General features: G+C 43.3%; 1 protein-coding gene across 2 annotated transcripts in view; it reads right to left on the reverse strand.

The window, feature by feature from the left end:
* Positions 1-27380, reverse strand: part of TPH2 (tryptophan hydroxylase 2) — a 92383-nt gene that overhangs the window by 38673 nt on the left and 26330 nt on the right. For both annotated transcript variants that reach the window (XM_084810480.1, XM_084810481.1), the window contains exons 6-8: positions 24065-24261; positions 18888-19023; positions 16524-16650 (exon numbers count right to left, since the gene is read on the reverse strand). In XM_084810480.1, the coding sequence (XP_084666606.1) occupies positions 16524-16650; positions 18888-19023; positions 24065-24261 (460 nt within the window). The remainder of the gene's footprint in view (positions 1-16523; positions 16651-18887; positions 19024-24064; positions 24262-27380) is intronic.

The raw sequence follows: 27380 nt of genomic DNA on the forward strand, positions 1-27380 counted from the left end.
AGATGTTACATTTTGTCCAGTGGAGGCTGGTGGCTCCAATGTCAGTGGGGCAGTGAATCCACTCCAATCCACTCCATGTTTCCGTCAGAACCAGCCAGAACTCTAAAGCAGCTATCCAAGGTGTGATACCAGCTAGAATCATGCATAAATTCCATCAATATTGTCAGCTGTTCACTTTTATTCATGGACTTGAACATTTGTCTTTCAGTCTTTGTCACATCGCATCATGGATTTCATAGCCTGAAGACTACACAAAACATGATTGTGCCTGTGTGTGTTTAGGGTTGGATTTTGTGGAACTGCAAATTTGGGGGCTCAAAGATCTAGAATGTAGAGCACAGTGCTCGTTCAAAATAACTGTGACCCAAAAACCTTCTCAGTCCTGGTAAATGTGTCATGGATTTGTTGAAGCAGGGTTGAATTTAGGGATGGCTATTACAATTTTTGTATATAAATATATATGTATGTATGTATACACACACACACACACACACACACATATATATATATATATATATATATATATATATATATACACATACATATACATATACATATACATATACATATACATATACATATATATTGTTGTTGTTCAGTCGTTCAGTCGTGTCCGACTCTTCGTGACCCCATGGACCATAGCACGCCAGGCCTTCCTGTCCTGCGCTCTCTCCCAGAGCGTGCTCAAGTTCATATTCATTGTATCCGTGATGCTATCTAGCCATCTTATCCTCTGCCGTCCCCTTCTCCTTTTGCCTTCAGTCTTTCCCAGCATCAGGGTCTTTTCCAGAGAGTTTTCTCTTCGCATTAGGTGGCCAAAATATTGGAGCTTCAGCTTCATTATCTGTCCTTCCAATGAGCAGTCAGGGTTGATTTCCTTTAGGATGGACTGATTTGACCTCCTTGCAGTCCAGGGGACTCGTAAGAGTCTTCTCCAGCACCACAGTTCGAAAGCATCAATTCTTCAGCGCTCAGCCTTCCTTATATTCCAGCTCTCACAGCCATACATTACTACTGGGAAAACCATAGCTTTGATTAGACGGACCTTTGTCGGCAAGGTGATGTCTCTGCTTCTTACTATGCTGTCTAGGTTGGCCATAGCTTTCCTCCCAAGGAGCAAGCGTCTTTTAATTTCATGGCTACAGTCACCATCTGCGGTGATCTTGGAGCCCAAGAAAGTAAAATCTGTCACTGCTTCCATTTCTTCCCCTTCTATATGCCAGGAAGTGATAGGGCCAGTTGCCATGATCTTAGTTTTTTTAATGTTGAGTTTCAAACCAGCTTTTGCACTCTCCTCTTTCACCCTCAACAACAGGCTCTTGAGATCCTCTTCGCTTTCTGCCATTAGGGTGGTATCGCCTGCATATCAGAGGTTGTTGATAATTCTCCCGGCAATCTTAATTCTGACCTCTGATTCATCCAACCCGGCATTTCTCATGATGTACTCCGCATATAAGTTAAATAAGCAGGGTGACAATATGCAGCCTTGTCGTACTCCTTTCCCAATTTTGAACCAATCGGTTGTTCCATGTCTGGTTCTTACTGTTGCTTCTTGACCCTCGTACAGGTTTCTCAGGAGACAGGTAAGGTGGTCGGGTACTCCCATCACTTTAAGAATTTGCCACAGTTTGTTGTGATCCACACAATCAAAGGCTTTAGCGTAGTCAATGAAGCAGAAATAGACGTTTTTCTGGAATTCTCTTGCTTTCTCCATGATGCAGCGAATGTTGGCGATTTGATCTCTAGTTCCTCTGCCTCTTCTAAACCCAGCTTGTACTTCCGGTAGTTCTCGGTTCGCATATTGCTGAAGCCTAGCTTGTAGGATTTTGAGCATCTCCTTGCTGGCATGTGAAATGAGCGCAATTGTGCGGTAGTTTGAACACTCTTTACATTCCAATTCCAAAGAAGGGCAATGCCAAACTGACCTTTTCCAGTCTTGTGGCCACTGTTGAGTGTTCCAGATTTGTTGGCATATTGAATGCAGCACTTTAACAGCATCATCTTTTAGGATTTTAAATAGCTCAGCTGGAATACTGTCATCTCCGCTAGCTTTGTTCTTACTAACGCTTCCTAAGGCTCACTTGACTTCACTCTCTAGGATGTCCGGCTCAAGTTCAGTGACCGCACTATCATGGCTATCAGGGACATTCAGATCTTTCCTGTATAGTTCTTCTGTGTATTCTTGCCACCTCTTCTTAATCTCATCTGCTTCTGTTAGGTCCCTGCCTTCTTTGTCCTTTATCATGCCCGTCTTTGCACAAAACGTTCCCTTGAGATCTCCGCTTTTCTTGAAGAGATCTCTAGTCTTTCCCATTCTGTTGTTTTCCTTGATTTCTTTGCATTGTTCATTTAAGAAGGCCTTCTTGTCTCTCCTTGCTATTCTCTGGAACTCTGCATTCAGTTGGGTATATCTTCCCCTTTCTCCCTTGCTTTTCGCTTCCCTTCTTTCGTGAGCTACTTGTAAAGCCTCATCAGACAGCCACTTGGCTTTCTTGCATTTCTTTTTCTTTGGGATGGATTTCGTTGCTGCCTCCTGAACAATGTCACAGACCTCCGTCCATAGTTCCTCAGGCACTCTGTCTATCAGGTCTAATCCCTGAAATCTATTCCTCACCTCCACTGTATATTCATCAGGGATATGATTTAGGTCATACCTGAATGGTTTAGTGGTTTTCCCTACGTTCTTCAATTTAAGCCGAAATTTTGCAAGAAGCAGCTCATGATCTGAGCCACAGTCAGCTCCAGGTCTTGTTTTTACTGACTGTATGGAGCTTCTCCATCTTTGGCTGCAAAGGACATAATCAATCTGATTTCGATATTGACCATCTGGTGACGTCCATGTGTAGAGTCGCCTCTTGTGCTGTTGGAAAAGAGTGTTTGCTATGATCAGCATGTTCTCTTGGCAAAACTCTATTAGCTTTTGTCCTGCTTCATTTTGTACACCAAGGCCATGCCTGCCTGTTATCCCGGTGATTTCTTGACTTCCTACTTTAGCATTCCAATCCCCTATGATGAAGAGGACATCTTTTTTTGGTGTTAGTTCTAGAAGGTGATGTAGGTCTTCATAGAACCGATCAACCTCAGCTTCTTCGGCCTCAGTGGTTGGGGCATAGACTTGAATTACTGTGATGTTGAATGGTTTGCCTTGGATTCGTACTGAGATCATTCTATCATTTTTAAGATTGTACCCCAGTACTGCTTTTCCCACCCTTTTGTTGACTATGAGTGCTACTCCATTTCTTCTAAGGGATTCTTGCCCACAATAGTAGATATGATGGTCACCTGAATTAAATTCGCCCATGCCTGTCCATTTTAGTTCGCTGATTCCCAAGATGTCGATGTTCAATCTTGCCATCTCATGTTTGACCACCTCCAGCTTACCTTGATTCATTGATCTGACATTCCAGGTTCCTAAACAATATTGTTCTTTACAGCATCGGATTTTCTTTTCACCGCCAGACACATCCACAGCTGAGTGTCCTTTCGGGTTTGGCCCAGCCGCTTCACTCTTTCTGGCGCTACTTGGAAATACCCTCTGCTCTTCCCCAGTAGCATATTGGACACCTTCCGACCTGAGGGGCTCATCTTCCGGCGTCATCTCTTTTAGCCTTGTGATACGTTCCATGGGGTTTTCTTGGCAAGAATACTGGAGTGGGTTGCCATTTCCTTCTCCAGTATATATATATATATATATATATATATATATACACATACATATACATACATACATATATATGTACATACATACGTACACATACATATATATATATATATACACACACACATACACATATACATATACATACATATATATATACATACATACATACACATATATATATATATATATATATATATATATATATATACATACACACACACACACATACAGTCAGGGCCAAAAATATTGGAGTAAGGATAACTGTTTTGGCAGTTGGCCTCTGTACACCACCACATTGAAGTTGAAAGGAAACACACCCAGATGGGAGCGAAGTCAGGACTTTCAGATGTAATTCAAGGGGGTTGACAAAAGTGGGGCACTAAACATTCAGGAAGGACAGCCAGTGGCATACACACACACCCATCGTTGGTGGCTCAGAAGTAATGGAACAAACCAACATCATTTCAAACTTAAGGATCGCCTGTAATACCTGGATGAAAATCCTTTGCAGTCAATGACTGCCTGAAGTCTGGAACCCATGGACATGACCGAATGCAGAGTTTCCTCCCTCGAGATGCTTTGCCAGGCCTTGACTGCAGCTGCCTTCAGCTGCTGCTTGTTGGTGGGTCTTTCTGCCTTCAGTCTTGTCTTCAGGAAGTGAAAAGCATGCTCTATTGGGTGGAGATCAGGTGACTGACTTGGCCATTGAAGAACATCCCACTTCTTTGCCTGGAGAAACACTTGGGTAGTTTTTGCTGTATGTTTTGGGTCATTACCATCTGCAATATCAAGCGGCGTCCTATCAGTTTGGCAGCATTCAGCTGAATCTGAGCAGAAAGTATAGCCCTATACACTTCAGAATTCATCCTGCTGCTTTTATCAGAAGTCAGGTCTTCAAGAAACAGCAGTGACCCAGTTCCATTGGCAGCCATACATGCCCATGCCATAACACTGCCTCCACCACATTTGACAGATGATGTGGTATGCTTTGGATCATGAGCTGTTCCTTTCCTTCTCCATACTTTTCTCTTCCCATCATTCTGGTACAAGTTAATCTTGGTTTCATCAGTCCACAGAATCTTATTCCAGAACTGGGTAGGCTTTTTTAGGTGTTTGCTGGCAAAGGCTAATCTGGCCTGCCTGTTCTTGAGCATTACCAGTGGTTTGCACCTTGTTGTGAAGCCTCTGTATTTACATTCATAAAGCCGTCTCTTGACTGTAGATGTTGACAATGACACGCCTACCTCTGCAAGAGCGTTCTTGACCTGGCTAGATGTTGTGAAAGGGTTTCTCTTCACCATGAGCAGAATTCTGTGGTCATCCCCTTTAGTTGTCTTCTGTGGTCTTCCAGGCCTTTTGCTGTTGCTGAGCTTGCCAGTTAATTCCTTCTTTTTCAGGATGTTCCAAACTGTTGCATTGGCCACTCCCACTGTTTCTGCTATCTCTCTGATGGGTTTATGTTGTTTCCTCAGCCTAATGATGGCCTCCTTCACTCGCATGGACACCTCTTTGGACCTCATGTTGGGAGTTCCAGTGAACAGCTACCAAATGCAAATGTAACACTCAGAACCAGCTCCAGGCCTTTTATCTGCTTGCTTGGTCATGGGGTACCCAGGAAACAGGCCACACCTGGCCATGCAGCTGCTTGTCAGCCATTCGTTCCATTACTTATGAGCCACCAACGATGGGGTGTGTGTGTGCCACTGGCTGTCCTTCCTGAATGTTTAGTGCCCCACTTATCTCAAACCCCTTGAATTACAGCTGAAAGTCCTGACTTCACTCCCATCGGGTGTGTTTCCTTTCAACTTCAATGTGGCGGTGTACAGAGGCCAACTGCCAAAACAGTTATCCTTGTTCCAATATTTCTGGCCCTGACTGTATATATATAGAGCGATAGGGGACGGTATATAATTATAAATATAGATAATACCCTTCTTTTCTAACAGAGGACAGAAGGGAAAGGGCTGTGGCTCAGTGGTAGAGCACTTTGCATGAAGAAGGTGCCAGATTCAGTCCCCCTCATCTCCAAGTAGTCAGAGTACTAAGCTAGATGGACCAAGCATCTGACTCAATATACGGCAGTGCCCTATGTTCCTAAATCCAAAGATCAATTTGACTAGGGTTGATTGTTAAATATAAGACATAAGGTAAAGTCCCATTCATTTCAATGGGTCTACTCCAAGTAGGACTTATTTTGGATTCTTCCCATAGTTGCTCAGGGAAAAGTGTTTCAGAAGGCGCAGCTGTCCCTGTCATGGTGCTAATATAGTGGGAAATGTGCAGTCTCCCTTTTTCCCAGCTCTTAATGGACATTGCTATTCCACCTGGAATTTTGGCTTTTCACAAACGCACAGAAACATGATGTACTGAGTGCTACGGCAGTGGCTGGCACTGTAGCATTGTTGAAGCTAAGCAGGTAAGAACTTGATCGGTCCTGGAAGGAGATCACTGAGAACTCCATGTAAGTTACTGGGAGCTTTTGAAATGAAAAATATAGGATTTCAATAAATGTACATCCTGCCATGCATATCCACTGGTTTTTAGTGGCTGTATGTTAGAGCTTTTAGAAATATTCACATTTTTTCACCTAAGCGAGCAAAGAGTGGCATTCTCTCATGGCTGCATTCCAGTGGCAGATATCTCTACGTATGTTTCTAAGAAGATCTGACCTGAGGCACTTGCTCGAGATAATTTCTGTCCATTGTCGTCTCTTGCAAAAACCAAGCAAAGCTTCCTATTCAGCAGCACATTGTGGCTTTAAGGCATCCTTTGCCATAAGGAGACAGGCTATCATGGTAAGTAAGATGATCATGCTGCTCCCTTTCAGCACTAAAAATGTATACATTCAATTCTGAGAACACAACAATAAATAATACAGGGTTGTGTTCCGCATTCATTTATATGTGCATAGTTTAATATTGTAAGGCTGCTAAATGTAAATGAAGATAATATTTGTTCCAGAGGGAACTCATGACAATGGCAAAATTCCCATTGGGTTCTAGGATGGGAAGACTGGGTTTATAAAAATTTAATTAAGCTGTTCCGACAAAGAGATCATATCACACCCCATTAAAAAATGCAAAGATTATGTTCCATTATCCATCCCTGGTGCCCTCTAATGGTACGATGCCAACCGTTCCAAGCTGTATCATCAAGTAATTAATTAAGCCCTATCCTAGACATATAGTCAAGCTTATTATGTTCAATTTTCCTCCATTTGTTCAGCTACCCAGACAACCAAAAACACCAAGCATCAGGCAGAGAGAAAGAATCAGGTAACACAAATTTGATTTGTCCATTCATGGTGGACAGTGATTGAAACCATCTCCTTTAATATACAGCAACACTGAATACTAAGAGGAGACTACTTTCCACTGAGTAGAAAAATAACTTTGATGCACATGGCTGAAAACACACACGACTGTGTCAGTTTTTCCTAGCAGATTTGCATATTTGTAGCCGCATTGCTCGAACTTAAAAGATGCATAGAAGAGGTGGATTTCTGTCTTTCATTGGTCCTGTCTGTTGTTCCAGTTTGACACGCTTTCAAACACTCACATTATTCATTAGGAGAAAGGCTGTGGCTCAGTAGGAGAGCATGTGGAAGGACTCACACTCAATTCCTGGCACCTCCATCCAGTATGACAGGGAAAGACTGCTGTCTGAAGCTCTGAAAAGCTGCTGCTAGTCAGTGTAGACTAGGGATGGGCAACTCAGGGACTGCAGGCCACATGTGGCCCTTAGAGGCCACCAGTGTGGCTCACCACATGTGCCTAGGGTCCTCCCCATTCCCCATCATGCTGAGGCAGTGTGACTGTGCTGGGGAAGAGGGCATGCAGGAATGAGTCTTCCTGTGTGCCTTTTTTCCAGCTCAATCTTGCTTTTGACAGCCTGCCAACCCCCTTTTTGGCAGTTGGTCAAGGACCTGAGTAAACTGGGGCAGGGGCACACAGGAAGAGTCATCCTTGCATGCCCTCTTCCCCAGTGTCACGCCCCCTTTGGAAAACTCCTCTTTGGAAGAAGAGCTGGAGGATCAGAAACCACCCGCCACCAGCAATGTGCAGGATCTGCCGGTAGACCAGGAGGAGCCCAGGATCTCAGGAGTGACTATCAGAGGATAAGGACTCTGCCTCCATGGTGGAGAGAGAGAAACCCCCAAGCTTTCGGGAGAGACACTGGCAACTTTGGGGAATGTTTCTCCCTATTTAACCCGTCACCATTCCAAATTAAGTTTGTCATGTGAGGGTCCCATTGAGTAACAATCAGCTGCTCAGAGCTTTATTGTCTACAGTCAATTATTATAAGGATGGTAGCAGGAAGGACAAAGGCCTTCTCTGCATTGGGTCCAGAAGCTCTGGAGCAGGCACGTCCTTGCCAATATTTACCAAACACTGAAAAGCCCACCTTTCCAGCTAAACATTGGGAAACTGAGTTTGTTTATTAGTGTGTGGGGGGGGCGGGGGGTTATGCCACTGTTCCTTGCTGCAATTAGTTGGGTTTTTTTAAGAGTTTGTGATTTTATTGTGATTTTAATGTATGCATGTAAGCTGCCTGGAATGCTTGGAGTCATAGGTTAAAAATGTTTTTCATAAAAAGCCATAGCTTGTGTAGTTTTTAATAAAGCAAGTTCTGTTCATAATAGCTATAAACTCACAATGGTTTTAAACTCACACAATTTTGGTAATTCAGGGCAAAACTGGAGTCATGCTTTCATCTGGTCTTTTTTTTAAAAAAAAGCTTATGATTGAATTCTCATTCCCACTGACTTGTGTTAATGGAGTCAGGATGACGCCCACACATATTTCTTTGCTAGTTTGGTTTCTACTCCATATATAACAACAGAAAACAAGATGAAATCTATAATATATGTCTACAAAAGCAAGCACTTTGGGTATGACCTTAGTTACTTAAGTAATTATTTCAGTTACTCCTGAAGACTACAGAACTCATCAAGATATTTTTAAGAGCATTCTTGCTTTTCTCCCCACCCTGGCAGATCACAGATTCACAGCGTGAGTGATTGAACTTCAGCTGAGGACTGTGATTGCCGATTCTGCAATTTCTTAATGATGATGATGTTTCCCCCTGAAAATGGCAGGCATAATGAGCATGCAAATGCTTTGTCAGGCTCACATTATTCTCTTATTAACTTGAATATCAAAATCTATTACGTTTTGTGCCTGAAAGTTGACGTGCTGGGTAATGTTCATTATACAAGCCCTTAAAAATATCACCATAAAACATCTAGAATATGTGTGTTATGGACTTCTAATTTCTGAATAGTTGAGTGTCTTTTTCCGACACATCTCTCCAGTTTCAGGACTGGTGGAAACAGCATTCTGTTACCAGACAGCTAGCCATGTTAGTATTCTGCATCCAAAACAACAAGCCATCTTAAGGCACCTTAGAGACTAATGCTTTTATTGTAGCATAACCTTTTGTAGACTAAGGGCACAATCCAAACTAGATAGGTGGCTGCCTCTGACCTCAGAGGCAACCGCCTATCCAAAGCAAGGCAGGAGAAGTGTGGGGGGATCGTTCCCTCTGTGTCTCTCCTGCCTTGCTCTTTCTCACTAGACAGCCGTTTTCAGCTGTCTAGCAGCGGGGGGGTGGAACCGGGAGAGGAAGCTGCCATACGACACATTGGATGTGTCATACGCACAGCTCCGCTCTCCCCACCCCAGAACACCCCCCCCTCAGAATGCCCCTTTTCAGTCTCTCCGTGCTCGTCTTCCGAGCACGGAGGATGAGGCTTCTCCGCACTGCCTCCAAGGTAGCACGGATGAGGGGGGTAGTCAGGTTTGGAGTATGGGCTCCGAGGTCAGTTCCCGGAAAAGAGCATATCCTATGGCCCTCTAGACAGTGCCTAGCGGCCATAGGATTGCTCTCTAAATGTTTCTGATACAAGGGACTGTAGCCCACAAAAGTTATGCACCAATATATTTATTAGTCTTTCAGGTGCCACAAGTATCTTATTGGTGCAATTGTCGTTTCACACTATAAATGTAAAGAAAATATAATCTAAAGCTTTTAGCAACTATACAATCCAATAATTTCTTTTGTATTTTATCGTAATCTCTTTTTACAGGATTTGGGTGCCATCCTGTTGACAGTTAGGTTGCGTAGGCCCCTTTAATGTAAATGAGAGTTGAAGTTAGCTATACAGAGTCACCTTCTAATTTATAACTACAGATCAATGCCTCAGTTATGAAATCCATGTGACCAAATGGGGGGTTGAGAGGGAGACATATGAAGAGCAATCCTGTGCATGTTTGCACAGAAAGAAATCCCACTGCATTCAGTGAAGCTTATTCCCAGGTATGGGTGCATAGGTTGCAGCCTAAGGAGGCAACTGCATTTAATTGTGCTAATTTGGAGCATTTGGTTACGAAGACGTGACAGGAAGAGCATGTTTATGCCACTTGTTTTCCTGGCTTTAAAATTCCTGAACTCATTTCAGTGTCTGACAGGGCGTTTTGCTGCCTGATGGAGAAGAGCAAATACTATTCCACCTTGTAAGATGAATAGAACCTAAGGCTGACCAAGTTATTTTGGCCCGCTAGGCGGAAAATCCCACAAGTGCATGACCCTGGGAGCATAAACACAAAAATAATAAATTAATGAGTAACATTATGCTGCCCGTTCATGACACCAAAAATCAGGTGCCTGAGGGAACCGCCTCACTCTCTCTAATGGTAGGAGCCAGCCTGGCTGAACACACCTTGAATGCAAGATACATGTCAGTATCTTATGCTTCCAGTACTCATCATTAAAGTAACATTTTTCAAGTGGGAATCACAGATCTCAGCCACAGCAACACCTGTGAGCCCCCAGCAACCTCTGGATCTCACCATAGTTTTGATCTGTGAATCCTACTTGAACAGTCGTAATCAAAAACATAAGATGCCCATGTGTGTCTGCAAGATGTGTAAGTAAAGAAACATGTGCCACTGCTAATCTATTTATAGTCATTAGAAGTATCAGTGGTGAGGGGAAAAAATGTGCCTTGATGTAGCCTTTATGTAGTTATTCCCCCAAGGTTTTTTTTTATGCCTTTTAAACCACTGGACATTTTAAGCTCCCTCTGATCAGCATATTGGTTGTGTTTTATTTTCTGCCACTTGTTACTGTTCATTGGTTTTATTGATACATTGTACTGTTTTATTTCTTTTGTTAGTTGCCCTGAGAGCATTTGTGGGCACAGGAGAAAAATGTAATCATGAACAAATCGTAAATAGTTGCTGAACAAGGAACGCACACACTGGCTGCTTTTTCTTTCTTTCTTTTTAAAATCATAAAATTTCAAAAAGAAGTTCCAGGGAAAAAATGTGCTCTCCATTATGCAAGAGGAAAAAATGGGAAGGCACCAATTGCTGGGAAAAGGAAAGCAGGAGACCTCCAGATGCACAAAAGAAAATTGTTATTGAGGCCAATGTACTTCATACCAAGTTCTTCCTCAGGGGCACTACTGAACAACCAATTTTGACCCTTGGCTTTTTACACAGCAAGTATTTGGCAATAGTGTGAAGAGACTATATGCATTGGAAGGTCTCTGTCCTTCCTCCCCGCCCCACCCGCAATATGCGAAGAGCTATAATTGAACATTCCTACACATTTCTTTGGTTATGCTGGTGAATGAACTTGCTCACCGGATGAATTAGTGACACTCCATGCAGTTCAAGTGGTAGTGTGGCATGCTGGTGAAGTCCCTGGTTTAAATCCCCCCCTCCGCCATGGATGCATTACAGTGCCTTAAAAGGCAGCCTTCCCCAACCTGCCACCTCCAGAGGTGTTGGACTACAACTCCCATCATCCCCAAAAAGCATACCCATGCTGGCTGGAGATGATGGGAGTTTGTAGTCCCACTCATCTGGAGGGCACCAGGCTCAGGAAGGCTGCCTTAACCAAACCACTATTCTCTTAGCCTCTGCGAAGTACTGCCGTATTTCCATTGTATATTCTGGTTAACTTCATGGTGCATCTGTAACCATTCATTATCTGTGAAATGTTGCTGGGTCCTAGCTCTTTCTTTTGGCTCTCAGCTATTTGGAACCCTTAGGAATATAAATTATGAAATGCCCATCATCATGAATGCACCATGTGTATCTGGTTCCCAGTGCCAGGATTCCACACAAATGCTACGAACGATGTCTGACTTCCCTGTGTATGGGCTCCTGCCAACTCAAATGTGATAATCATTATCAAGAGGAAGGCATTTGATATTGAGACTATAGGCTACATTGCAGAGGAAATTATCATTACTTTAGGACAGTAATTGGCAGGCTTGTCCATTTTAATTGCTCAGCATTTGCTAGTTATGCTACCCAAATTACAATTGGCTTACTCATAATTTCATTTTTTTTAATGGATCCACGGTTGCTATCTGTACACTTAGACCCTGTTAACAGTAATGTTTTCGATGTTTTCTTGGTGCAGGAAAGCATGCGCTCTGTCTACCATTTCACAGATGAAAAGAGGGGCACACTCATAACGCCTGTATTGTTAGGCCAAAGATCACTGCCCCCCCCCCCCGTACATATTTCTGAAGGCTCTACTCTGCCTGCTGGGAGTTTTATTCATCTGTTCTGAACTAGTCCTCCACCAGTTTAGAAGCCAAGGCAGCACTTGTTCTTTTGGTTAAAGATCTGCTTGAAAGACATACTGACAACATGCGATCACAGTTCAAAGTATTCCTTCTCAGCAGTTGCACTGTGTGAAATAACAGGCTGTATGCTATATGTGCACTAGAGCAAAGGTACATCTACTTCCTGCACTGAGAAATAGGTAGCAATGGATGAAATAGGCTATTTTTGGTCTGTGTCACTTTAGCATGTGTTGCACATAAGCCTGTTCTGTTCCATTTCCACATTAAACTGTGATGGGTGTTTTAAACACACCCATCCATATATATTTTGGAATGCATTTTCTCTCCAAATACACATTTCTAAATGTATTTTATCTCCAAATATGCATTTTGAAATGCATTTTGACATGGAGTTTTGAGCCAAGAAGCTCACTGGAACATTCGGAGAAGTGTGAATTCCAAGCTGCACACCATTCAGGATGCATAAATTCAACATCACAGGAGAGGACTTCTGTTCATATGATGGGATTTTCCCTTGCTCTCCATCCCCTTGGAGCCCCCCACACACCTCCCAAATCTGCTCCAGAGGGTCTCTCAACCCTCCAGAGCAGCTCGGGAGGGCATGGGGGGGGTACTACAAGGGGAGGGGAAGACTTTCTGCCAGTGGTTTTCATTCCACTGGTGGATGGGCAGGGTTGGATACAACCTCTGGTCAGTTCATATCAAAATTCACCAGAATGGAATTCCTCAAGTGCTTGTAGGAAGTGCCAGGGGGGGATATGAAGGATGATAATCTAGTAGCTTGCTAACAAAATTTTTAACAAGGCATCTCCCAAAAGCAAACGTGGGGACAGTGACAGCAGGGAGAGGCAACAAAAATGGCTGTCCTTTGTAATTAGGGAGAGCTGAAATATCTGAAGAATGGCTAGCAGAATCTAATGATTTGACCACAGTAACTGCTATTTTAAGCTTTAAGAAAGCCACAGATTCATCAACTTGATGAGATAACAAGAAGAAATGCAATTTATTTTTCCCTTAGTGGGTGAAAATGTTCAAAGCTCTCCTGTAATGCACACAATTCTATTGGCATATGTAAGCATTGGCTTCCTATATCATTTAGTCAAGGATAAGCCATTTATATCTATAAAAATGAGCTCCATAAGCATTTGCAAAACCTCCATTTTCTCCTGCTTCTGTACACAGACCAGCAAAAAAGAGCAGAAATTGTTTAGTTTTCATTCCCCAGCACTAGATTAATATGTCACAATAAATGTTACCAAAAAATAAAAGAACGGGCTGCAGTTTGTAATACATAAGTGAGACAGAGGTTGAAAATCAGCTTCAAAGTGGTTGTGGTGTGTGTGTGTGTGGGGAGTTGAAAGAGCTTAATGGAGCCAATTAGCTCCTGACAGCCATTTCTTTAATTGGACAGATTTGCAGATAGTGCTGCAGAGGAAGAAGCTACAGAGGGTTGGTATACAAAATGCTGTCTTCCTCATTTCTGAAACAATGGGCATTAATTTCTTGACCCAAATACTGAGACCAACAAACAAAGGATGAGGATGAAGCATGACCATCACTGCGACAGCATAAATATCACAAACCATGAGGTTACATAAGCTGCCTTGAGTGCCATTTTCTTGGTAGAAAGGTGGGGTACAATTCAAATCAATCAATATTGTCAGACATACATTTGATGGGCTGAAACACTCTTTTCCCCAAAACTAGAAATATTGGGTGTGATCTAAAGCCCTATGGCTCCAGGAGCTTATGTATATCCATGCATATCTAGGGCTTCACACCAGGCTTTTTATCCCACAACTTACTGGGACTTCTGCTTCCAGATTCTTTGTGGGATTTATCGGATGTCGGATTTATCACTACCTGCCATTTACACTGGTGGGTGGAGTCTGGCGAGATGTTATCGGATGTCAGCAGTGTTGTACGCCCTCTGTCCACCCCCCCCCCGGGTAGCCCCTCCCCGCTCTCGACATGAACTCTTCCATTTCAACTTCCTTGCCTCCCCTTTTCACTTCTGCTGCCCCTGATCCCTACCTCAGCAATGTCTATATACAATCCACAGTACTTTTGTAACTTCAGAAGTCTGCTCTCCCCCTGCCCACCCACCCCCATGTGCGCAAGTCAGTCTCTGCCATGCTGTACTAATGGAAAACCACTATGCTGCATTTCCAAAACGCCCCCCCCATGTGCACAAGTCAGTATTGTCCTTTTAAAAGAAAGCAGTAACACTTTTTCTCGTTTGAGTATACACTGGGAGAGGGGATTGAGGGGAAAGGGGTTGCAATATTGTGGGCATTCAGGGCAGCAGTGATCTCTGCCACTAGTGAAACTAGTATACTAGTGAAACGCCAGTATACTGCACTTCCGAAGTTCCCAGTGTTGTTCCCAGAAGCAGAATGGTGAAGGGGCTGGAGGTCAAGGGAGGTGCAGGAGGGTGACACTCCCACCTGATCATCCCACTCCCACTAGGCGACATCAACACTGCACCACCCAACACCTGCCTACACAAAGCATGTTGTAGCGCAATCTCAGCAATACACGGGCGGGTGATGGCAGATCCGTTGCATGACTGCAAATAATACTGCATTTTCCACGTAGAGAAATATCATGGGGAAAACGGGGAAGATGCAGGACAGCTCCTGCAGGACAAAGACATTGTGTATGGCACGTGGGAAATACTGTGAATGAAGAGCGACAATCACACCACACACACAACAAATCCCCTGTGAATGAGCCCCTAGATTCTCCATTAGAAGCATCAAGCTCAGCTTCAGCCCGCTGAAGAAAACATGATGAAGCATCTGGATGTGTGAAGCCCTGAATGTACATCAAAGCTGCTGATCACTAAAATGGAGTAATTAGAAAGATCTATTTTTGATCACAATGTATTCAAAAATTGAATTGATCTATTTGACTTGGCATATGTTTGCACATTAGCTATTTGCTTTCTGCACTGTTCTACACCTAGGGATAGCTGAGGATTTTCTTTGGTTTGTTTGCTTGTTTGTTTTAATAAGAACATAACAAAAGGTGCAAATAATTGGAACAGAAAGAATTTGAGATTTAAAAGACTGAATGTGGGAGAAAGTGAATCTGACAGATCCATTCCCATATACACTTCCAGAAATATTTCTGATTCTTCCACCCTGTGACTTTTTAAAACCTTCTCTAAAGCTTCCTGGAAAAATGGCACTGCAGATTTCCTTCAATATTTATAGTCTTTCCAAACACTCCATTTATAAATAAGAAATGTATTCCTTGCTGCAATGGCCGTACATTCAGCTCAAAGACTTAAGCAATGCTAGGGTCCTGGTTTTGTCTTTATATGACTCTCTGCAGAAAAGATTTGAAAGAGAGCTGTTTCTCATGTGCACCCGTAACTTTTCGATCCAAGTGTTCGTTGCATACAGGGAAGTTCTGGTGCACACATAGAGCTCTGATGCATGCTCATACAAGGCCTTCCTCACTCTGTGCAAGTCAGACAGAACTGACTACATTCATCTCCAGTGCAGGTATGGTGTTGCCCATGACATTGCAATAAATGAAGAAACCAACTTTCACCATTAATGTTGCAGCTTGTTTTTCATCTTCATCTCCACAGTGGACATGGGGCTTTTGCACATGGAGCTTTTATCCTGCTATTGAGATTGAGGTTACTCATGGAAGTCTGGGGGTCCTTTAGATGATGTTGTCAACCTCCAGGGCTATCAAATTACCACGCTTGAGTTCCCTCATGAAAAGAGGAAAAACTGCAGTAAGAGGAGCTAGACCACAGCGCCATCTAGTGGCTGCATAATGAAACATATGGAAGACTCGGATAAGGGGGAAAAGGAGGAGGAAAACAGGGGGGAGTCCATTGTGATTCTGAGTTTAAAACAGAAGTAGAAAATCCCATCTTAAATGCAGGATTTTAGGCTGTTGTAGAGATGCCCATGATCACAAAAGCCAAGTACTCCACTTACAATGCCTTTTGCAAAAGCATACTGGGAGAAAGAGCACAATATCATGAGCCCAAAGTTCATTGTCCCAAATATATATCTACCTTGATACAGGGGTGGGAAACTTACCCTGCTCCCTTTAACCACACCCGAAGACTAGCCTTAGGCATGTCAGTGGAGGAAGGGGTCTGTGTATGTTAGGCTGAGGGAAGTGTTTGGCCTGACATGGAATCACAGTGAAAAATACTCTTCATTTTAATAAATGTGACAGATTCTTAAGAAACAAGGAAAACTCACACTTTAAAACATAGTGACTCACAGTGGCAAGTTTTTGGACATCCTCATCGGATGCGCCCAGGGAAGCCAAGCCAATCTCTTGAGAAAACTGGGCAAATTTAGGGTCAGCAAGCAGAGGCACGTGTCCCAGGAGTTCATGGCATGTATCCCTGCCACAGAATTAGAATGCAAAGTTAGTACATATATAGAAGTATAATTGGGCAGAGCACATGCAACCCTGTTCAGCAATCCCGAAATAGCTCAGTTTGCTTAAAAAAACAAAAAACCCAAACCTGGTTGTCATAACTGTTAAAAGGTTTGCTTACAAAAATACACCTTTGATTAGCAGTTGGAAAACACTGGGCAGTATCCAACAGTGTCATTCCACAAACTCCAGTAGTGCTAGTGGAGCTTTGCTCAAACTTTCTGTTGTGCAAGTGGGTTGCCCATTATGCTTACGCAACTGGTTGTGCAAGGAGTTGTGCAACCAGTTGTGCAAGGTAGCACAACAGGCAGTAAAATGGGTTGCACAAGCATAACGCACAACCGCTTGCAGAACCGCACTTGCATAAACATAACTTTAGTTGGATTCTTCTCTTGCGCGTAGCTCAGAACCTAGTTTCTGCCAGCGCGATGTCATTTGTGCTAACGGAATGACACAGTTGGATCCTGCCCACTGTGTGCTTTTTTAAAATCTTCCAATCCAGTATCCCACCATTTGTCTTCTATAAAGTATATTTTGTTCTGAGTGACATGAAATCTGACAGAGCCACTCAGTCGCAAAAGAAATAAAGCCCTTCCATTTAGATTTTTTTGACTCTTACTCCTTCTCGGTGTTCATCACTTTAAAAAGGTGCCCATTGTCTCTGTTTTCAAGCAAAATAATACTTGGGCTATAAGTGTGTGTGTGTATTCCCACATCAGAGTCCATTGAAATTTTTTTAATGTAACGCTCTGCTCCCCATTATATTCCTGATGCCCCCCACTTCAAAACAGCACAACTCTCTAGTATGTGCCTCTATTATTCATATCAATCCACCTCCTATTATTCACTGAATCACAGACATGTACACAAGGAATATGCTATGCATGAATAGGAGAATGGGTAGTTATGAAGCAAGCAGGAGTTTCCTAGTTTGTCTGTTTTCTGTGTTCATTTTCTCTGACAGTATAGAAACAGACATCAGGGGATTATGAATAGAGCTTCAGCCTTAACGTCTCGGCATTCATTGTTGATTCTGAACTGCCACCTTCTGCTTCTTGTAAAAGACTTCACCATTGGAAATAGGACCACCTCATTACCAGGTGAACAATAATCCAAATTCTCCTGCAGGTGATAGGTTCATGTGTAAAGTTCCACATTACAATTCCCCCTTCTTTTCAATGCTAAGAGTTCTTCTATGTGAGAAAGAACACTCTTGGCTACAGCAGGATCGCCTCCGTTGATTTTGGAACTTGACGTACTATGGTAACCTTTCTTTTCAGGAGCAGGGTTGTAAGCTCAGTGGTAGAACACATGTTTTGCTGCGGGTTCAAGGCAAATGTTCTCAAGTAGCAGGGCTAAAAAGAGACCCAACAAAAGCTGCTACAAGATGATGTGGGCAGTGTTTCATGGAAGAGAGTGAAATCCCCCAACCCCATGCTGTGTATCTATTGGGAGGAAAACCAGGGTGGAGGGGGAATGGAATGACTGTAATGAAAGAAGGCACAGCTGGCTGGCTGGAAGGAAGAAACACCAAAGAAGAACACTCCACGCTGCAACGTTACAGTACATGTCCCACCTGTTTCAGTTTAATTATTATGGTGAACTCAAATGCTTGCTTACTACTTTGTGCCATTCTAGTTTGTACCCAAATTCAGAAAACAAAAATCATAAACAAAAAAAGACATAGTAAAACATTAAAAAAATAACCTTAAAAACTTCATCAACAATTTTAAAAGCCAAATCAAACGTGTTAGTCATATTTATATTTTACATTTTTAGGGGCATACCTAGAGATATAGGCCCACTTACCTATTTATCTAGAGCAGCCTCCCTCAATCTGGTGCCCTCCAGATGTGTTGAACAGCAACTTCCATCATTCTCAGCTGGCTGGGAATGATGGGAGTTGCAGTCTGGCACATCTGGAGAGAATCACGTTAGGGAATGCTGGCGCAGTGTTTAGAGTTTGAACTAGGACTTGGGAGACCCAGTTCAAAACCCCACCTGGCCATGAAGCTCACTGGGTGATCTTGTGCCAGTCACACACACTCTCCGTCTCTCGGGATAACCTACTTTTCAGGGTTATAAGTTCAAAACTGGGGGGCAGGGTGAGAGAGAATCATGTATGCCACCTTGAGCGCCATAGAGAACAGGCAAGATATGAATGCAACAAATAAATACTAAATCATGACAAATGATACTCACGGTTCAGGAGTGTAGAGGGGATCAGAGCCATGGCGTATGTACTGGGTACAGTGGAAAACGCGATAGGCGAGTCCTGCTAAGAAATCACGGGGTGACAAATATCCGCCAACTGGTCTGACTGTGAAGCCAGACCTTTCTAAAGTGGAAGAGGGAGCAAAATGATTTGTGTGCATGTGGCAATCAATCAAAAACACAAATTATTCTTGCCCCAAACCCCCCCACCCTTTTTTAAAAAAGGATCACACATTGTACGTCCCAGCTATAAAGTTCTTGGCAAAATGAAACTCATGAACTGATGGAGATCATTTATTAGCAGGGGAAACAGCAAGGTTCCTGCGCCAATATCACAAACTACTTTCCTGTTTTATGTATGCCATTGGATTTAAGGAAGAATTATGCGGCCACTTCATACATTATGCTAGCTACAAGTATAGACAAAGCATTTTGTTTAGTGTACCCATAAAATGTTTAACAAGTGTACCCAACAAATACATGTTCCTTGCTGTGTATTTCATGCAGGTACATGCAAAAACGATCTAGATGGAGAGCAGTTTCCTGTTGTATGTAGAAACGGCAGCAAAACACAGACTGGCTTCTATGTGTAAATGGTGCCGCAGGTACTTCATGGAGTCTATTAGCAGCCTTTTGTGTGAAAATCACCACCACCATCAAACATTTCTAAAATATACTGGGCTCCATACGACCTTCTAGGGCAACAGTGGCTGACAATATAAAAACTAAATTTAAGCGAAATGTGTGGTTGTTTTCTATACGTCAAAACGCTCAGACTAACATTTTTGGTACAAATCCATCAAATTCAGATACACACATCTTCCATTTTGAGAAAGGGTCACAGCATCAGAAGCATCTCTCTGCAGAGTCCCTCCAAACTCTTGGTGACTTTGAACAGGCTAGTTCCTCTCAAACTTCTGTCTCATCTCATTAGTTACTGTTTACTGTAAGAGGATCCAAGCTTAGTCCCCTACCCAAAAATGTTACTGTTGTCTTGGGTTGAGAGAATACTTTTGAACCTTAGAGTGCTTTTCTACCTTCAAGCAAAGAGAAAAGGAATCATACTGCAGCACCATTCCTCGGGGACCAAGAGAACAATGTAGGAGGCACCTTTGAAAGATAGGGCTAGGCTCAAAGAGCAGCAAGCCGATTACCGTTAAGTGCTGCCAGCCAAAAAGGCAGACTAAAGCAAGGAGTGAGAGTTGGGGGAAGGTTAGCCCTTCAAACCATACACTGTATCTTATTTTCAATCGAAAACTCTTCCTCGGGTTCTTGTGACTATACTTTGCTGTGACTTTGCTGCACTTGTAACAGGGGGAGGGGGGGTTCGCTCCTCCCCCATCCCAAGTTAAGCATGTTCTGTTGTTAGAAATAGAAGCTCTCTGAATCACTGCAAAAGGCAGCACTAATAACTTTCTTGGACCTGAAAAGCAAAAGATCATCCAGGACATGGGACAATGAGTGATCGCGAGCTATCAGGTTGATTGTACGAAGAGATGAGGGCAAAGGGGCTTGGTGTCTGCCTGGTATTCTTGAGCTAAAAAAAATGTGTTTTCCTCAAAGTGCTCCCAGAGCAGTTTCTACAGACAGAGCAGTGCTGTGCACAACTTCAGTGAAGTTTTGTTTTATTTCATTATTTAAAGCATTTGTACCCTGCTTTCCGAAAAGGCTCCCAGAGTGGCTGAGGGATGCTAGGAGTCGTAGACTTTTTTCTGTCTGAACATACATAGGATTGCACCCTAAAACAGAGTTTTCCAAAAGACGAGGAGGAGGACCAGAATGTAAGTTTCAGCTGGGAGAGAAGCAGCATTTGCAGCTGAGTAGAAGGCTTGGAGCAAACTGACAAGAGCGTTGCAGCCCCACAGCCTTCCAAATTCAGTGCTCAGCCCAGAGGTGCTCCAGCTTCCAGTTGAATTATCGCCTCAAGGAAAGGCGTTAGAAAGCACTCGCCAGCCTACCCTAAAGAGGAAGAAAAGTCTGAAACTCTTATGCGGTTTTACAAACATGCTAGTTCAGGTCTTATCTGACATGCACAGCCCTTTGCTGTACAAGCCTTCACACAAAGGACATCTGGAGTGCCCATTCTGTAAATAGAAAATGCCAATAACAAAGAGGTGGTGCTAACATTCCATATAAGACCAACTACGTAGCATATTTTATTGGTGCATGGGGGCTCCCAGGCACAGAGTTCACCTGCTTGTTTTGTATTCAGGTGTAGTTCAGGCATAGTCAGAAGACACAGGTCACAACAGAGGAAGTCTCTAAGGGGAGGAGGGTTCAGCTAGAACTTCTGTGCAAAACTCCCTCAAGACAGCAAGAATTTTCTCAGCTGTAACAACTCCCCAAATGAGAAACTTTAAACTGGGGTAGGAGGGACATGTGGCCTGTCAGATGTTGGTGGACTGCAGACCCCGTCAGCCTTAGCCAGCATAGCCAATGGTGAGGGCTGATGGGAGTTGTAGTCAAAGAACATTTTGAGAGCCACATATTCCCCATTCCTGCTGTAAAGGTTCCTGGAGGGTGGTGGTGGTGTTTGTTTTTTTTCTGCCCATGGATTTGTTCTGTATCCCCTTATTCAACACAAAGAATTATTTTGTGAAGAAAAAAGGGGTTTTTAAAACAAAAACAAACCCAGCTCTCATTACCCAGCCCTTCCTAAGCAGGAAGCCGATCTGAGCCAATCTTGCAACCCTTGAAAGCACTCAGTCGTTGATATACATGGCATGGGAGTACAATGGGCAATTATTCTGCATTTTCAGGGGAGATGGATGAGAAAGCCTATCAAATGACTGCTTTGTATATACAAGATGTGCATTCAGATGTAACATTTACTTAAAGCACCTGCTTAATGAAGAGGTTGCTCATTTGTGATGTCTGAAGGCCAGTTCCCATGACCATCTCAACTTGTAAGAGTGGTGTACCCAAACCAAGAATAACAACAATACATTTCACCTTCCCTTTAAGGACCTCAAAGTGCATACATGGTCCTCCCACCATTTTATCCTCACAACAACCATGTGAAGTATGTTGTTCTAAGAGGTAGTGACTGTCCCAAGGTCACCCAGTGAGCTTCATGGCTGAGTGGGAATTTGAACCCATGTCTTCTCAGTCTTAGTGTGACACTCTAACCACTGCACCACACTGGCTCTTTGACTGCACACTGTGAACTGGACATGTAATTGCTTCACTGGTGCAGCTTTTACCATGTCACCTCATAATATACGTAGTTGGCTATGTGCTATAGTACATATGAGGTGAGCTGCAAGATGGGCACACAATGACTTTACCACAGGCCCAAATCAGCTTCGATATTCTTCTGCCCAGATTCTGGCTATGCTAACATGGTTATGTGACTTGGCCCTAAAAGTTGCAAGAAATGGCACAACTAGGAGTAGCTCCAAAAGTGACAGAGCTGTGGGAAGAACAGGAAGCACCAGTCCCATGCCTATCTTTCTCCCTGTTTCTTGTGCTTCTCTGTTACATCCGTGGGTGAAATATGCAAACTGTTCTTGCATCAAGAGCGTATTCCTCTCATCAAGGGGCAGGGAAGTTCCATTTCACCCATTATGAAGAAGCAGGAAAGCAGGAAGCACAAGGTGATGGTGCTTTCTATTTCTCTGCATCTCCAAAGGCACTGTCAGATTCAGGCTTGTAATATGCCAAGGGGTGTGTTTGAGTGTTGGCAAGCAGAGGAAGATGCCTATAGCAGGCATCTAGCTTTCAAGAAAAAATAAGGATAAATTCACACAAGCATAGCCAGGGTTCAATTATTTCAACCTTGTTCAATAATGACTACAGCAGATCAGTTGCTTGCACATAACAGCCACTGTAGATCAAACACTGCAGACCAGGGACGGGAACATGTGGCATCCCAGATGTTGTTGGACTGCAACACCAATTATCCCTCACAATTGGTTCTGCTGCCTAGGGCTGATGAGAGCTGCAGTCCACCAACATCTGGAGAGCCACTCATTCCCCACCCCTGCTGTCGATAGTGCTTTCCTCTCATCTCAAATGATCTCCAGTGCTTTCCAATGGAGGCAATTTACACATACAGTTGAGAGCTATCAAGTGACATTTGCACCGGTTCATATGTTCAGCTGCAGTAGCACTGCAATGACGTGGTGGTGAAGTGGTGCAACCTCCATCCCTCAGTCTGTCAAATAACTTCCCATGGGAGCCAGGGCACCTGATTGGGTAGAGGACTTCTTACTTTATGGTCTCCAGTCCTTTTCTTTTCTTTTTGACAGAGAGACTTCTCGTGTGCATCAGGGCCTCTGTTCACATTATGTACCCTCCAGCAAGAAGTCAAGAGGCATCAAGCCAACAGGACTTTTGCCCAATCAGGCATTCATGGGTAGGCCTTTGCTCCCACAGGAGGTGATTTGCCTGGATGTGTGGTGAAGCTCACACCTCTCCTCTACCGAACTATTTCAGCACTGGTCACCAGAGAACCTATAACTACAATGAAAAGATGTGTGTGAAATAGTTCTTAGTGGTACCTGAAGGCATCTTCCACAATATTTGTGCATCAAAGGGGGGTTGATGTTTTCCTCCATCACCTTAATATTATTTATCACAGTTTTCATCTTATCTAATGTTAGCACAAAAATATACAAAATGCTGCTGGACCAAACCACTGAAAAGTGATATCTGGGCTAGAATCATGTGCAATCCTAAAACCATGGACGCGTGAGTATTTTCACTGACCACAACGGGACAACCCACGTGTCATTGGCAGAGGGAAATATCTGACGCTGCCCTTGTGCTAGCAGAAATTACCGCTAGCACAACAGGAAGTCAGTGTTCGATAGCGCAATTGTAAACTAGCCCAAAGTAGCACTTTCAGAATGGGACAAGCCAATGCAGCTAGTGGAAGGGAGCTCCGCTGACCTGTCCCATTGCAGAAAGGCCAGTTTGGGCTTACTTTCTGGGGATGTGCTATCAAGCACTAGCTTCCCATTGTGCTAGTGGTTTTTTTTCAGTAGCGTAGCATGATTGGCACTGGGGGGCTGCTAGCAATGGATACTGTCCAGAGCTGTGGCACAACAATGTGCCCTAATTTTTCCTGAAATCAGCAGAAGTCTTGATGATGTATGTTAATGATGTATGGATCAGGCCATGTGCAGCACCTTGCTCATCTAGAAGCCAAGTTTGACTCTTACCTTTAAGAAATATAGAAACATCCTCCAGCTGAGGGACATTGTCCTCTCTATAGCCACAGTGTTTTGTCAGCAAAGGGAAGTTTTTCAAATATTCTCGACAAGCATGAGTAGGGTAGAGTTTAGTAAGTTCTCGGAAAACTACACCCCAGGTTTTTATTTCTTCAGGCGTATAGTCCACTCTAGGGATTGGCTGGCCACTAAGGAAAAAAAATACAAAACGCACAATAGTTCTGAAAACAAACAGGTCTCCACTTATATTCTCCCCACAACACCTTCTCCAAACCCCCTCCCCAATCCCCCAAACATGTCCTATTCAGTCCCATTCCATGCCTATCTGTAGCAGTACCTGACAGTACTGTTGCCTCTCTTACCCATCTCCAAGGGGGGAAATTTTAGCTTGATAAACATCGATAATAAATCCTCAACTAGTATGGTGATTAAGAAGCCCACTGTCCAATTCATAAGCATGCACGTAAGAACTGCTAGGCTGCAGTTTACGAAGAACCAGCTCCCTGCTACTCCTAATTCTTCACACAGCTCCTAATTCCCCACAGGTTACAGGTTTACATGTAAAGTACATATCTTAGAAACACCTGGGTTTTGCTGTACAAGCCAGACATCACATAAGGGGAAGGTAGAGATAAGGGCCAACCCAAGCAATGTACTGCATCATCTGAAATGTGCCCTCTAAGAGGTCTGACATCAGCTGTGCATAATCCAAGGGAGCTGTTAAAATTTTTGTTATTATAGGGGCCACAGTTGCCTTAACTCACAGTTAAGGGTGAGTTGGACGCATCACAGTCTGCGATTATAACCAGAAATTAAGGGGCAGTCGGTTCTATGGCTTATATTCAGAACACAGCTGAGAGAATCGATCTGAAACTTGGCAGTGAAGGAGAGATTGGTTTGAGGATGCTCTGTACTGATTTTGACACAGGAAGGGTCATTCGTACCCTTAAATTTATAGGAATTTAAAATTTGAGGAGTGACCTCTGGCAGTTTGACAGGTATTGTCAGGGGGTTTTTTCCCATAGACTTTGCTGAGGTTACATTTATTGGCTAATTTCTCCATTTGTACTGTGTCTTTTGGGAAACCAATACACCTCCTCAACTCCTCCCACACAGGGTTTTGTTTTGGTTTGGTTTGTAATCCTGAAACAAAAAGCCCATACAGTAGGTAAATATTTCCCTATCGCACAAAATGAGCAAAAGAGTTAAGAAAGAGAGCCTTACTTTGAAGTAGTTTTTGAGTTTATAGCACAGGAAGGATTCAAGCTTTGTATTTCAGTGATTACTGAACTGCATAATAACTATATGCAAACGTCATCAAATGTAAGCAATGTGCAAGGACTGGGGTTAGGGCAGAGGAGCTCTCCGTAATATGGCAGTGTTAGTTCGTGTCATTGGCCACTAAGTAAAAAGTCTTGCTGTTTGAGTATGACAATGTAGATAAAGGAATCTGTATACTTGCACATAGAAGTAGCTCCAACTGCTAGTTCACCTGGGACTGCAGGATGGAAGGAGAGCGCATGCTGCCCCATCAATCAGCCAGAGAACCGAGGCTGCTGGGTTGTGTGTGTACATGTGAGGGCTTGGGGACGGGGGGATGGATAATTACAAAACCGTTGTGAGCCGCCTTGAGAATCATTTGATTGAATCTTCAATAAATCTTCAGAACAAAAATAAATAATAAATATTATCCAAGGGTACAAGATATTATCCAAGGGTATTTTAGTAGGTACAAGAAACAGTTTAAAAGAAACCAACATTGGTCCCAACGCGTTCCGGCGATATTTTAGGTTTCTTCTTTTGCTTGCACTAAAAGGGGCTTCTAATGCCACCCTAGTACCTGCAGTAGCTTAACCCTGTTTCAAAGACTAGGGCAGTGTCAATATCTTCCTTTGGAGCAACCCAAGAAGGAATTCTAAAACATTGTCCCTTATGAAGATGTTCTGCTAAAGAACACAGCCTGTGTTGTGTTTCTTAAAACTATCTCCTGCAGCTAATGGAATCTCTCTTTCTGCCATGGATTTGAGGTGCAGTATGACACAGTATTATCATCCCAGTTGCACCCCAGTATTCTCTATGACATTTTAAGGCATCCTGAGACACACCTCCCAGATGGTACATTGCTTTAGTGGCTCTTCAGAAGATATTTCTGCCTCAAGTAACCACTTCGGTTGCTTCTGCAGTTGGGATGATGATAGCGAAGGGTTTAAATCAGAGAGTAAGATATGGATTTTATATTCTTACCTCAGGTCAGGAAAGTTAGAAGCGGTCACCTCTTGTAATATTTCCTGCCACTATCACCTTCGCCCAGTTGTGTGATGTTTAGTCGTTGCTGTAGAGTGGGAGTGGGGAACCTCAGGCCAGTGGGCCAAATCTGGCCCCATTCCCCATACTGACATGCCCTTTTCCTGGCCATACCCACTTTCCCCTGACTGCCAATAATTTGGTGGTTTTGCAACTTTTGCATGGTTCCCCCACCCATTCGTAAAGGTTGAACTGGCTCTCCCAATGCTTTGTTAATGGCAGAAAGAGCTTTATGCAAAAATATCCTGGTATTTATATCTGGTGGGCCCCGAGAGCTTATCTGAAATTCAATTTGGCCCTCAGGATGGAAGAGGTTTCTTCACCCCTCCTATAAGGCTATCAGTGCCTCACTTCCCAAGTTGGTATAACTAAAAATAAAACACTGCAGGTGCTGTTACAACTCGGGTGAATGCTGAATGGTGACTTCGGATGCTCAGTCAGGTTGAAATCCCTGCTTAGCCCTTCAGATCCCTCGACGGCCATGGCCCTGTCTCTCAGCCTCAGCCTCCTGCCTGGGAAATGACATTTCTCATCAGGTCGCTGTGGATGTGATAACAATCATAAAGCACTTTGAAAACTAAAAGGACTAGAACAATACATTGACAGGGGAGCCTTGGGCCTCCTACAGTCAAGTTTTGTGATGCCTGAATGAGCCTTCCCTCCTTCTGTCTCTCTACTCCAGTAAAGCAGGATATGTGCCAGACATTTCTTAGATGCAAGACCTTATACCAGCCCTCACTATAGAAGCTCCTCCAATAATAGGTATCCCTTGTGGAGACAGAATCATTTGGAATTAATGTGCTTTGAGACTGCCTATTCAACCTGGAAATTCTCATTGAGCACAATTGTCTTCCTTTCCTTTCTCCCACTTTCACTTCTTCCTTTTGCCAAGAGCAAACAGTTACATCAAGGGCTTTGCTGGGGAGGGGAAAAGCTGATAGCAAATCATGCCAGAAGTGAATGGACAGTATGATTTATTATTTATTTAACAGAATTATATGCC

The sequence above is a fragment of the Heloderma suspectum genome, chromosome 7, assembly GCF_057233095.1.
Source record: "Heloderma suspectum isolate Gila_16-S chromosome 7, 16-S_ref, whole genome shotgun sequence".
In the NCBI taxonomy this organism is placed as follows: domain Eukaryota; kingdom Metazoa; phylum Chordata; class Lepidosauria; order Squamata; family Helodermatidae; genus Heloderma; species Heloderma suspectum.